The sequence below is a fragment of the Salvelinus alpinus genome, chromosome 31 (assembly GCF_045679555.1).
Source record: "Salvelinus alpinus chromosome 31, SLU_Salpinus.1, whole genome shotgun sequence".
NCBI classification, from domain to species: domain Eukaryota; kingdom Metazoa; phylum Chordata; class Actinopteri; order Salmoniformes; family Salmonidae; genus Salvelinus; species Salvelinus alpinus.
In genome coordinates this window covers 12,955,402-12,969,608 of record NC_092116.1, presented here as the reverse complement: position 1 = coordinate 12,969,608, position 14,207 = coordinate 12,955,402, and the positions used below count along the sequence as shown (strand labels likewise).

Sequence of the window (14,207 nt, the reverse complement as noted above, 5' to 3'; positions counted from 1 at the left end):
AGTATACAAATATAGTATTAATATAGCCTCTAGTTTTACAGTGACTGAATATATTCTAGTCTGATTTTAGCTTGCCATCAAGTTAATAGGTGCTTTAGCCAACTCCTCTGAATATGTTTTGTCATTGCCTTAGTGAATAGCATGCCAATAATAATCTGAGGAATTGGCTAAAAGCACAAAGATCTGGGACCAGGCTAGAATGAAAACTTTTCTTCAATATTTTCATCTCAATTTCCCACTCTCTCATCAGGCTCAAGTCGCTCGTCCACCCCTGGTACTCTGGCCTCATCTGACCCTGTGACCTGTCCCATCATCCCCGGCTGTGAGACCACCATAGACATCTCCAAAGGCCACACGGGCCTGGGCCTCAGCATCGTGGGGGGCTGTGACACTCTATTGGTAGGTCAGAGTGCCAAGGGTGGCTCTGTGATGACTGTGGGTATTTGAAGTTATTGTAGAATAATAACAAAACTTGTATTTTTGAATAAACTATGACAGAATGATTGTTGGATCCCAATTAACAGATTCCAAACTGACAGATACTGACAAAGAATCTGGGTTAGTTTTCCATAGATTTATCTGAAGCTTTAAATCAGAATTTACACTTCCAATTCTATATTTTATAACAATACATAAGAAACAAGTAAAATTTCACCCACTAACATTACGAGAAGACAAATTACCACTACTACTTACACAATGATACAAACTTAAAAGATATGCCACCCACTTAGAAGTCTTTGGTTCCGTGTGCTTTTAGAGCTGGCAGTATTATCCCAGGTCTGAAATAGCTGTGGAGGCAGTGGAATAGCAAAGGAATATAGGAAATAATGCAGTCTGTCACACACGCACACACCCCGCTCCTCCTCTCCCCCCGTGTGCTCAGTCAGTCCTCAACCACAGGAGACAATATCCTGGAATGTGACCCTTGACCTGAGAATGAGCCCCCCCATAGACACCTACACACACAGACTCTAGCTAGTGTCAACCTGTTCCACTCTGTCTCTAATCTCTCATGTATTCCTGAACTCCTTCACATTGTCATTTTATTCTCTTCATTTCTCTATTTGACTATTTCTCTGTTTCACCTTGGTTCCTCCCTCCGTCTTCTATTTCTCCTTTTCTCTTTTCCTTGTTCCCTCCTACCGTGCCACACACCTCTAGTTCCCTCCTACCGTGCCACACACCTCTAGTTCCCTCCTACCGTGCCACACACCTCTAGTATCCCCCTTTCTCACACTCTTCTTCTCTTTCTCTAGGGGACCATCATCATTCACGAGGTCTATGAGGAGGGAGCTGCCTCCAAGGATGGGAGACTTTGGGCAGGGGATCAGATCCTGGAGGTAATGGAATGTAACAGGGGCCTGTATTCATAATTTAGGATCAGTTCCACCCTCCTCCTATCCCTGTAATCATATTCCTCATGATATAAAAGGCTAAACTGATCCTAGATCATATAGGCACGTATTTCACACTCTAGTATAACACTGCATTCATAACACTAAGTGACTCTTAAGATAGGATTTGGTTCATAGAATCTGAAGAAGAATATTTCAAATGTTACATCTAAAATTATATAAATATAGATAATGAATGGTATATATAGTCATTATATGTATAGATGACGTTATATAGAATGACATCTTAATAGTCAGCTTAACTCTTTTGCCCTTTGCTTTGTTATAGACTAGGGGTGTGACTTTGGCCGTTAGTCATGGCAACTCAGTCAATGGGGCTGGAAGCATCTCACTTAACCCCCTTTCAATACATGCACGCACACACACACCAGCACATATACACATACTCTTATGACTTAATTGCCCCACCTCAGTAATTCACTTTGGGCCTACCAGCTAAGCCGTAGTATTCATACTGCTCATGATATGGTCAGGGGGATGGTGAGAGAGTGGCCACCCATTCTGTGGCTCAAGCAGCACCAACGTCATTAGGGACCCATTTCAGTCTGCTATGAGAAAAGCCATACATGGCTATGCTAGCGCTAATGGTCTATTTCCCGTTGATATGGACCCTTAAAGAGGATGAACGGGATTTTAAGCACTTACAAATTCTGAACATATTGTACCAATTGGAATTTGTAACATATCATACGAATTGCAGGATTAAAAAAAAATAATAATAATAATTTGCAGGACGTAAGATATAATACGACTGGATGACGTTGTGCACCGTCTTCGGGGACCCGTTTTGGCTCGTGTGTGCTACTTTCAACACGACTGGCTGAAATTGTACAAAACCTCTAGCATCACTTTAAAATAGGTTGCAGGTCTCAGCTCTAAACTAAGTACATTGTGGTGTTATTATTAGAAAAGGTTTTCAAAATATAAGTATAATTATACTAAAGTATAGGCCTACCCTCAGACATGTATGCTAGCTGTTGACCCTGTATGTTACATTATTCACATTCTTCACCAATATTCATGTTTGTCAGTGTGTTTGGGCCTACAGTGTTTCTATAAATAGGTAGAATATAACATGCTATCCATTGTACCCTTGCTGCCACATTTTATATTGACAAATTTGTTTGTTTCTCTCTCACTATCCCTTCCTCTTTCATCTCTCTCTCCCCCTCTAATCTCTCTCCCTCCCCATCTCCGTAGGTGAATGGCATTGACCTGCGCGTGGCCACTCACGACGAAGCTATCAACGTGCTACGCCAGACCCCTCAGCGGGTGCGTCTGAGCGTGTTCAGGGATGAGGCTCAGTACAAGGAGGAGGACCTGTGGGATGCCTTTACCGTGGAGCTGAACAAGAAGCCCGGCCAGGGCCTGGGCCTCAGCATCGTGGGGAGAAGGTACTCCAACCTATAAGTCTTATAGGGACGTTTGACTGAAAACATTTAAGGGATGGCCTAAAATGTACATCGTAAACAGGGATGTCCTAAAATGTACACCGTAAATTTGGATGTCCTCAAATGTACACCATAAACAGGGATGTCCTAAAATGTACACACCGTAAAGATGTTGGAGAGAAGCTCTCTTTTGCTAGGATGATTAGATGAGTTTATTTGTCACATGCACAGGGTCGCAGATGTAATTGCAGGGTACAGTGACATTCTTAAGCTTGGAGCTCCAACAGTGCAGGTCAAAAAGTGTCACGTTCGTTATAATGAGTGTACGAAAGCGCAGCGTGAGTAGAGTTCCACATATTTATTGAGGTGAAACTTCAAACAAATAAATAAACTAAAGTGCCGTTCGTAGCGCACATAGCACTAAACACAAACAATATCCCACATCGCAGGTGGGAAAAGGAACACACTAAGTATGATCGCCAATTAGAGGCAACGATATTCAGCTGCCTCCAATTGGGAGCCATACAAACACACCAACATAGAACTAAAATAACTAGAAAACCCCCCTAGTCACGCTCTGACCTATTACACAATAGAGAACCCCAAGGGCTCTCTATGGTCAGAGCGTGACAAAAAGAGAAGTGAATGAAACAATAATAAAAAATAATGGTAATAATATATACATATTTACAACTGTAACAATGATAAATGTCCATAAATGTCCAGCCCAGCACTAATACACTTGTTTCAAGTAATCAACTCATCTTGTTTTTTTTTATTTAGACCACAATTAGATTATTGGACATAGTTTAAATAATGTGTTGACTCATTCAGACTCACATAAGGTCATGCTGAGCCATCCTCAGTGTGTTATCCCAGTAGATAACAACACACGCTTGAGGGTCTCTCAACACATGGTGTCAGAGGTGTGTGACCTCTAGCCCTAACTCACTGGAGACAGACAGCACAGGAATGGCCCCAGCAGAGAAACCTCAGGAAACCACTTGTGTGTGTGTGTGTGTGCGTGTGTGTGTGTGTGTGTGTGTGTGTGTGTGTGTGTGTGTGTGTGTGTGTGTGTGTGTGTGTGTGTGTGTGTGTGTGTGTGTGTGTGTGTGTGTGTGTGTGTGTGTGTGTGTGTGTGTGTGTGTGTGTGTGTGTGTGTGTGTGTGTGTGAAACATGCTTCTCCTGTTTGCCTGAGCCAATTAGACATTTGAGGAGTCAGGCCTGCAGTGATGACGGGGATTGTTTGGTGTGTGTGTGTGCAGGCCACAGGTTATTTAGCATTGTGGGTCAAGGTGTTTGACCTTTCCCATCTCGGTGATTAACATTGGTCATTGTATTGACTAGTTGCTATACTTGCTAAGAAACTAGTTAAACCAATGGTGACAGGGGGGAGCCAACACTTGTTTTAATATACACTTGTTCTAGTAAGAAAATGAAGAGAATACAATGAGGAAGAGTAGGCATTTAAAGATGTAAATGTGTTCTTCATTCAACATAGGAAACGAAAAAGGAAACCAACTAGAACTGGTACCGAATTGAAGAGTCTGAACGGGAACTGGTATCGGAAAAGAAAAAAATCCCAAAGATACCCAGCCCTTGCCCTAGTAGATAGATGTATAGATAAGTCCCACATACACCAAGGTAGATATACCCTGGATTTTTTACCTGGGTCTGCCTTCAGTGTATTTCGGTCATCCTACCTGCTTTGGAACCTGCTTTTCCTTAACATATCTATAGATCCTGAACCGCCACACCTGAACCGCAGCAGGAGGCAGGCATTTGATTAGCATTTTTACCTAATAGATTGTTAGATAGATTGATAGATACCTTATTGTCCTCAGAGAGAGCCTATTAGTTAAATACACACTTTAGAACAACACAAAAAAAGATACACTTAAAATACATCATTTGATTTGGTATCGAATCCTAACTGCAAAATGCTCACACACAAATGACAGACACATGCACAGAGACCAAGCACTCACACTAACGCAACATAAACCCTGGTTAACCCATATGTTGTTTCTATCCACAACAGGAACGACACAGGGGTGTTTGTGTCGGACATAGTGAAAGGGGGCGTGGTGGAGAGTGACGGGAGGCTGATGCAGGGAGACCAGATCCTGTCCGTCAACAAGGAGGATGTCAGAAACGCCACCCAGGAGTCAGTGGCTGCACTGCTGAAGGTGAACCTATGAAGGAACCATGGGAAGCTGGGTCAAATAAAGCCTGGTCTCAGATCTGTTGGTGCCGTCTTGATATATGACCACAGGCGTTTGGCTGTACAGTGGTAACAGATTTGGGACTAGGCTGGGTTTTTGTTGTCTCAAATTAAAATTGTTGATATGGATAGATAATTCATGTATTTAAAAAGGAAATGTATAATGAGTGATGTATTGGCTCTTTTCCGACCGGTTGGTGTGGAATACATCCCTAGCATCTCTTCTTTGGATGGTTTGTTTAGTTGAAAAGCTATTTATGTGTTTGTATGTTTACACGTGTGTGTTTGCAGTGTGGTGTGGGACCCATAGTGATGGAGGTGGGCAGATTTAAAGCCGGACCCTTCCACTCTGAGAGAAGGTTCTCACAGAGCAGTCAGGTAAGCTGCCATTTTGTTTTCTGAACCTTAATTATATCCTGGGACCTGTTCAGGAGAGCAATGTTACAGAATGTTCAAATAGAAATGCATCTAACAGATAGGACCCATGTAGACACCCTGTAAGCTCTATTCATTACAGTTCTATCTGAATATATTTCAACTCACTGAATACTCCCTGGATCTCTTCCTTCCTCTATATCCTATTTATAGTTCTTAGTCCCAAAATAGAGTTCAGATAAAGGAAAGCAATTTGTCATTCATTTCACGTTTCTCTTTCCTTGTGTTTGGGTAGATGAGTGAAACGGGCAGCTGCAAGGTGACCCCTCACTCGCTGTCAGCCTCCTCTGGTAGCCTCCAGATGGACTGTGACAGCGTACAACATACAAGTAAGGAGTCTAAGACCTTTTTAGTTGGTAAACATCTAGCTGTTTGGAAAGCTAAAGCTAGCCTTCATGTCGTGGTCTCATTTGTGTCGATTCATTTTGGCTGTTTACTCTTGTTTTCTCTTGTTTACTCTTTTATAAAGCACTGGACCACCAGCAGATCAGAAGTGTTGAATTCACAAAGGTCAGCTTTCTTTTATAATATTTATAATTATACCGAAAAACAAATCTGTTTTTAGCTTGTCCTTGTATTATCGGCAACATGCCGATTGTGTCAATCTAAGTTACATAATAAAAAAATCCCTATCAAATCTGTCAATTTAAGCTAGAGTAATCTGTTTTTCAATCCGCCGATGTCGCACTTCCGCATCTGCAGAGCTAGAGCGCTGTTTGTCAGACCTTGAGACATCCCGAAAATCGGTCTTCTCATGAAAACTTCTGTAGCGTCCGAACGGTTTGACCTACAAACTACTATGACCACTATAGAAAGGGGAGACTCAGAACAGGTGGTCTCCATTTTGCACTTTGACCACCACAGGTGTCAGGGGACTCGCCTGAAGGTAACCAGCACCTGTTTACAAAAATGAATGAAAGTACAGTTTGAAGGTAGTTTTGTGCCTAGGGTTAAATAATGTGTAAAAAACACCAAATATTTCCTGCGCTTTCTTATATCTCATAGATATAGGACAGACACTTCAAACCTTTGTTTCTTATGATTTATTTTTTGACTTTTTTTGGCATTTATGAATGTTTTATTCAGTGTGTTTCTCAGGGCTATAGTAGTAAAGGCCAAATTCAATATTTTATCAAATAATTATTTATATTGTTTTGGTACCTAAAGGGGTAACACAATTCCAAATCAAATAGCTAAATTATCCATAGTGTGACCATCTTATAATAATTCACATGTCAGCTTAGAACCCCCACCCCCCAACGGCTCCAACTATTTTACACTATTTAAATATGTATTTTATTTGTCTCTGTGAGGTGATTATAGTGATTTTGAAGTCACTTTGTAATTGGTTGTCTTTCCTCATAGGGTCTCACTGATTCATTAGGAATCAGTATTGCGGGTGGAGTGGGCAGTCCCCTGGGCGATGTGCCTATCTTCATCGCCATGATGAACCCTACCGGCCTCGCTGCCCAGACACACAAACTCAAGGTGGGTTGGTACAGCAGCAGCCGTAGGGACCTGATCAAGAGAATATGGGTTATGTGGGCTATGTTGTTTGTTGACTTCAAGGACCCTCAAGGAAAGTCAGACTCAGCTAATCACATGGAATCTATTCACTAAATGTTCACCCAAACGAGAGAAAGAGATTCGTTTTGAGCTACAAATAATCAAACAGCAAGCAATCAATGAAAGTTCGTACAAATTCACCAAATGCCAGCACAAACGTCAGGTTTCAGTCAACTTTAGAATATTTACACTTACAGTAAGTGTATTCCTCCTTTATTTGTGGCTGGTTCATTTTGGACAGTGGGCTATTCAGATTTGTGCACGTAACTCTGGTCAATCTTTGCGTGAAAATGTTATCTCAAGTCTAAATACTGCCTGTAGTCAGTCTCAAGTCATCACGTAGGTTGGTTCTATTAGTGTCGAGGGCCTTTACAGCTGAAAGCGATGGCCTATGGCCTCCTGCAGAAGGACAGACAAACTGACCATTGTAGCCCCCACAGACAGACTGGCAGCAGACAATAGTAGAGCAGTAAGCCATAGGAGACCATAAATCTCGTTATACTGCACTGAGCCCATAAAATGTAACAGAATAGAGGGACTGTGTGGATGTCTTGAATAGAATATCTATGTTGGTATCCCTTCAAAAGAACAAGAAGAATGGGTGAACTAAAACAGGCGAAACACAAAGCAGTGGTTTAGAAATACTGGATATGGTTTGCTTGCATTAGATTTAGCCTACATGAACTTTATCAGTAGTTTTCTTATTTTATCATTACTAAGTCAGTATTATTATAATATATTGCTTTATGATTCCTGGCTGAAGGCCAGCTGATGAGCAGTAATGCATGATCAATATGCTCTATCAGCACAAACCACTATCTTCCTTCCGCTAACCCCTTCAAATAAAACTTTAGGTGTGGACTAACAGTGAAATGCTTACTCAAGGGCCCTTCCCAACAATGCAGAGAGAAAGAAAATGGAGAAATAATATAAAAGTAAAACACATAGTAGTAATAATAATAGCTAGTGGCATACAATACAATGCCTTAAATACGTCTTTGTTAGTTTACAATACAATGCCTTAAATACGTCTTTGTTAGTTTACAATACAATGCCTTAAATACGTCTTTGTTAGTTTACAATATAATGTCTTCAATACATCTTTGTTAGTTTACAATATAATGTCTTCAATACATCTTTGTTAGTTTACAATACAATGCCTTAAATATATCTTTGTTAGTTTACAATACAATTCCTTAAATACATCTTTGTTAGTTTACAATACAATGCCTTAAATACATCTTTGTTAGATTATTCCTAGGAGGTATGGGGTTAGGGAACGATTAAGGGATTGATTTAGTATTAGTTGCTGTCTCTAACCCAAATGTACCGGTATTACAAACATTGTGACCAAGGGGTTAGCACATGCTGTAACCTCTAACCTTGTGATCTCTCTGTGACCCCTCCAGATCGGTGACATGATCGTCAGTATCTGTGGGACCGCTACTGAGGGTATGAGCCACAGCCAGGCCGTCACCCTGCTGAAGAATGCCACCGGCACCATCGAGCTGCAGGTCAGTGAAAGACTAACGTCATTCTCCCAACTACAGTAAGATTATACTGGTATTTTAGCAGTAATGCATTTACAGTACAACGCATATCTGAAAACCTCTACTTCATCAGTGATAACTGTGAATACAGGTATACTGATGAAGTAGAGGTTTTCATATATATGTTGTATATGCATTGTTGCTAAAAGATCAGTATAGTCTTGTATCCACGGGTGCGTACTGTGGAGATTGAGCTACCCTTAATTGATATATTATGCATTATCGGTAGCTTGAGCATGTACAGTATAAAGCTCTGTTTTGTTTTATGTGCTTGCTGTCATCTACGTCAAGTTGTCTGTAAATGTTGATGATGAAATTGTTTTATATTGCAGTGCTCGAAAATGAGCTGATGAACTGAACAAACTAAACTAAACTAAAGGACCTTTTCATGTATCATTTGTCTTGCAACAACAAAACCCAACAGGTGGTAGCAGGGGGTGATACCACCGTGACCGGCCCGTCTCAGGAGCAGACAGCTGCCGGACTCTCACTCTCCAGCCTTACTGCTACTAGCATCTTCCACGACGACCTGGGGTATGTACGCGCACACACACACACACACACACACACACACACACACACACACACACACCTGTTGTTTCTGTCAAACCCGTACAAGGCCTGAGAAACATTTCTCTGCATCCTACAGACCTCCTCAATATAAGACCATTACCCTGGCCAGGGGCCCAGATGGCCTGGGCTTCAGCATTGTTGGTGGCTTCGGAAGCCCACATGGAGACCTGCCCATTTATGTGAAAACCGTGTTTGGAAAGGTTAGGGGAAATATCATTTTTTTCGCTAAATTATGTTTTAATAGAGCAAGTCAGTATTAGTATGTTAAATCGATTAAATCTATTCCTTTTGAATGTACATTTATGACAGTTGTAATTGTGGTAACCTGTGTGGTAACCTGGCGTGTCTGTTCTCCAGGGAGCAGCGTCAGAGGACGGGCGTCTGAAGCGGGGGGATCAGATTATGGCTGTTAACGGACAGAGTCTGGAGGGGGTCACCCACGAGGAGGCCGTGGGCATCCTGAAAAGGACCAAGGGAACAATTGCCCTCACTGTGCTCTCCTAGACACACTCACACCTCACCCTACACGCATAGACAAAGACTCATACCTTGGTGTAGACACACACCCTAATATACTGTATATGTATTGAAATGTGAACAACCCCATTCCTAAACTCTAACATGCTGACCAAACCGGACGCGCGCACATTGATTTTGTTTACCCACATCAGAAGCGATCAGGACACACAGGTTGAAATATCAAAACAAACTCTGAACCAATTATATTAATTTGTGGACAGGTCGAAAAGCATTAAATATTTATGGCAATTTAGCTAGCTAGCTTGCTGTTGCTAGTTAATTTGTCCCGGGATATAAACATTGGGTTGTTATTTTACCTGAAATGCACAAGGTCCTCTACTCCGACAGACAATACGGTAAACCAAATTAGTTTCTCGTCATCTCTCCTCCTTTCTTCAGGCTTCTTTTTCTTTGGACTTTATATAGCGGTTGGCAACCAACTTTACGGTGCATTACTACAACCGACTGGAGTGTGGACGTCAGTTCATCTTTCAATCACCCACGTGGGTATATGCCCCTAAACACCAATGAGGATAAAGAGGCAGGACTTGCAGCGCGTTGAGCTTGACACATAGAACCAACTTCTATTTTAGCGTCTGGCCACGCAGGCGCTAGCTGTTGCGCGCAAGCAGGGTGGGTGCATTGATTGAATAACAGGTATGTGTACATTTATTTTGCAACACTCGTGCACGCGACGCGAGCAGTGTGGTCAGCATGTAAGCTTGTATTGAGAAACACTGTGATCCATAGTATTTGTATTTACAAGAAGCTACTGCAGGTAGACTGAAATATTCACTGGACAATGTGGCTCAGATCTTTTATACTCTAGTTTTCTATGCTCAGACATGGACTGTGTTATGATATTTAGGGTTAAGAGCCCTTTTAAGCAATATCTGAAATATATTGGTAGAATAAGACCGTTATTTAAAGCTTATGCTACTGTAAACTGCTGTCCATCCTCTTCTATAGTGAAGTCACTGTCGTATTTAAGTCTAGACTCTAGACTGAATAACATTTGAATAACGTTTTGTTTGTGACGCAAACCACCTTTTCAGGAGTGAAATGATCTCAAAGCTTTGGTTTCTTGGTCAGAAGTTCTACAGACCAAGTATCTAAGTGTGCGTGGTCACACACTCAGGGAAAGGAGAGGGTGTGTATGAGACGTAATGTAGTTTTGCTAATGCAGATGTGAAGTATTGTTTCACAGTATTTTACCGTTCAAGTATTACCTATTTTTTGGGGTCATTGTCTGCCATGACCATACTTTATCATAATATGATAGTAGGTGAAGGAAACCAGCTTATATGGTCCATCTCAGCTGTCTCCAACCTGGAGAGTTACTGCAGCCTTTTGCTCAAACCTAGCGCTAGCACACCTGTTTCACATAATCAACCGTTGACCGTTTTCAATATGGACAACAATTAGCCGAATCAAGTGTGTTACTGTTGGGCTGTCCAGGAAGTTGGAGCTTCCTAATTCATTTCAAACCATTAGCTAGATACCCCATGTTCTAGTTTCACGACAATGAATCCCATTTTTAACATGGCGTCAGTCACACTCTTACAGATGTAGGATCTTAATTTGACCCAGTTTGCTACAGCAGGAAAATAATCCTGCAGTAACAGGAAATGTGAATTATTATGTGGATTATAATTAATGGACATTTTTGTAGGGGTTTACAAGTGGAAATTACAAACTTCAGAAGCCTTTTTAAACCTCAAATGCACTACACATTTAAAATGTCCTGCATTGCAGGAAAGTTTCCCAGCAGCAGGGTGATCAAATTAAGATCCCATATTACAATACATGTGTACTTAGTTAAGTACATTCAGCACAGTATTGAGTTGTTCAGAGGCTGAATTAATAAAAGTTACCTTCAAGCCCCAGTTATTGATTGGTTTTATTTGAGTAATGTCAGAGTCCATGGGCTTTTCATTACTGTGTCTAACTGGTTTTGTAACAGTTGATGGCAATTCTATTGAGAATATCCACCAAGCGGTGGTTATTATTGGAGGCTTACGGCATCACACTCGACCTGCACATCTGACTAATATATATATCTTGTGGATTCAGGATTCGTGAGGATGTGAGGTGCGAATGTGGTTTATACAGCTGATATATTATTAGCTAGAGGCTATACCTACTGTAAGATTAAAGGGAATGGCTCCAAACCCACACATCTAAGCAGAAAATGTATAGGATATCAAATCTGATACTTTCTTAGATATCTAAAGGATGTTAATGTCATACATAATACAGTTACTTCATCCGTAGTCATGTTCGTTAGCCACCAAATGGAAGAAAATTGACTACCTAGACCTTTCCAATGTGAAACAAATGTTCCTTTTCTGTTGCAAAATGCAAAGATTTTAGGATAAGTGCCCAAATGAACAAACCCAGGTTGTTCTATGGAGCTTTTTCAGAGTGAGAGTAGAGAATGGGTCTCTGTTCGTTTAGATTTACTGTAGGATGTCCATACAGACAGCTGTTTCACAGTATAGCACGTGGTCTGTGTGAAGTCCTCCTATACATGAAATCCTTTTCTTAAGCTACAGTAGTTTAAAGAAATAACAAGTGTTCGATTACCATGGGAAGTCAAGCGGACCGGATGAAAGGGTGGCACCCAGGGCAGCATCTTTCACTGGGGGCGGGAGGGATGTGACCCCCTCCATGTTCTGAAATTGCATTTTTGTCCGCCCCAGTTTCATAATTGCACTGTGATACAAAAAGAGGCATCTGTGAGCTTTTGGACCATGCGAACGCCTCAGAGCGGTCAGGTAGGCTGTTTGGTGTAATGAGCTGGCTGGATTTAGGACCACGCGTACACCTGCACAGAGCGAGCAAGTTGTAGAAGCAACTCGTTTTCACCAGTTGGTGTACCATTAGATCTAGCCAAAAGTTGGCTAACATTAGTGAACTTAGCCATTAGTTTTGCTTCAATCAAGCTAGACCTGAATCAAACAATGAAATTGAAGACCGATATTGTGATTGACAGCCCAATGTGAGGTTTTATCAGAGTCAGTATAGCAATATAAAGTTATTGAGCTTTCAGTTTCACTAGCGAATTCCCTACTTTTCACACTGACAAGGTATAAACAGCTCTACAGGCTTCACTGTCATGGTGCACAGTCAGTACACAACACTATGCTCATCATGTCTTCGCAGGATCAGATTGTGACCAGTGTCCCAGCAGGGTCAGACAGCCAGGGAAGACCAGTCTACGGAGCTCAGGTGAATTTTGCAGTATATTATAACAACCAGTGAATGGATACAAAGATCCATCTTGAGTTGATGGGTAGACTACAGTCTGGGAGCTGTGAATGATGGTCATTTCAATTATTGAACCATTGATGCTATTCTTGGATATTTTAATGTTTAAATGTACACCAAGGTAATTCTTTGTCATGCCTCATCTGAGCAGGATCAGATGGTAACAGGCATCTCAGCAGGGTCAGGCAACCAGGGAAGAGCAGTCTGTGACGGCGCTAAGGTGAACTTTTGCAGATGCAACACTTTATTATTTCTGTGCAGCAAACACTGGACAAGCCAGAAGCTTCAAAGATTGAAACTACTGTACTTTATTAAGGCAGTCTGACAAACCTCTAAAGTTGATTTCCAAACTGTATCAAGGGTTGATAGAGGCTTTTGCTGATGACACAAAACATGTAAAACAAAAATGTGACCTGGGAGACTATTGATGATGATGTATGGATACAGATATGTTAGAATGCCCAGTCATGGTCATATCATCTCAGACATAAATTACTACAGTTTAAGACCATCCATAGAACGTACTATATGCCAGTGAAACTGAATATCAGGCACTTAGAAATGTATTTCCTCTGCTGGAGGTGTAAAACAGAAAAAGGGACATGTTTTCATATGTTTTGGTCTGGTGAAGGCTGGATGAATTCTGTCAAAGAGTGTGTTATTTTATCTTAGCATGTCTACAGATTCTCCCTTCTCCCTGTTTTTGTTTGCTTGGAAATGTTGATACTGGAGACTGTTATCAGAAGAAACTGTAACCTAGCATTTATAGCGGCTAAGAAATGCATTGCCATTAATTGGAAGGTTGGTTATCCTCCCAATGTCAAGTTATGTATCACAAAATTGTATTTATTACAAGATTAAAGGTATACTGTGCAACTTTCATAAGGTCTAGGTGCCTTATATGGAATGCTGTACGACAAACGGAGTCTCTATTGAAAACATGCTCACGTCAGGGGAGATACCTATTTAGGCAATCCCTAGCTGCTGAGCTGCTCAGTCCTGGCTCTGGGAGTCTGCTGTACTGTTGGTTGTCACTCTGGCCTTGGCCCTAACACACCTGAAACCAATAATGAATGTTTCACTAAGATCCTAAAGATGAGTGAGGTGTGTTGGGTTGGGGCGCTTCAAGGTGGTGGACCCCTAGGGGCAGGACAGGGCAATCCAGCTATATTGTGTGCAACTAAAAATATCTCTACATTACTATTAGGCCTATGATAGGAATTACAGTGTCCTCTTTAATTATTCGGTCAGTGAAGCATT

The 14,207-nt window shown here is 41.3% G+C and overlaps 1 protein-coding gene across 5 annotated transcripts in view; it reads left to right on the top strand.

Annotated features, from left to right (window-relative positions):
- Positions 1-11,563, top strand: part of LOC139561905 (multiple PDZ domain protein-like) — a 65,566-nt gene extending 54,003 nt beyond the window's left edge. For all 5 annotated transcript variants that reach the window (XM_071379325.1, XM_071379324.1, XM_071379323.1 and 2 more), the window contains 12 exons: positions 251-399; positions 1,260-1,343; positions 2,619-2,812; positions 4,852-4,999; positions 5,326-5,412; positions 5,705-5,798; positions 5,939-5,979; positions 6,835-6,957; positions 8,445-8,549; positions 9,010-9,119; positions 9,235-9,358; positions 9,516-11,563. In XM_071379325.1, coding sequence (XP_071235426.1) covers positions 251-399; positions 1,260-1,343; positions 2,619-2,812; positions 4,852-4,999; positions 5,326-5,412; positions 5,705-5,798; positions 5,939-5,979; positions 6,835-6,957; positions 8,445-8,549; positions 9,010-9,119; positions 9,235-9,358; positions 9,516-9,662 — 1,406 coding nt within the window. In that variant the 3' untranslated portion in view covers positions 9,663-11,563. The remainder of the gene's footprint in view (positions 1-250; positions 400-1,259; positions 1,344-2,618; positions 2,813-4,851; positions 5,000-5,325; positions 5,413-5,704; positions 5,799-5,938; positions 5,980-6,834; positions 6,958-8,444; positions 8,550-9,009; positions 9,120-9,234; positions 9,359-9,515) is intronic.
- The last annotated feature ends 2,644 nt before the right edge of the window (positions 11,564-14,207 follow it).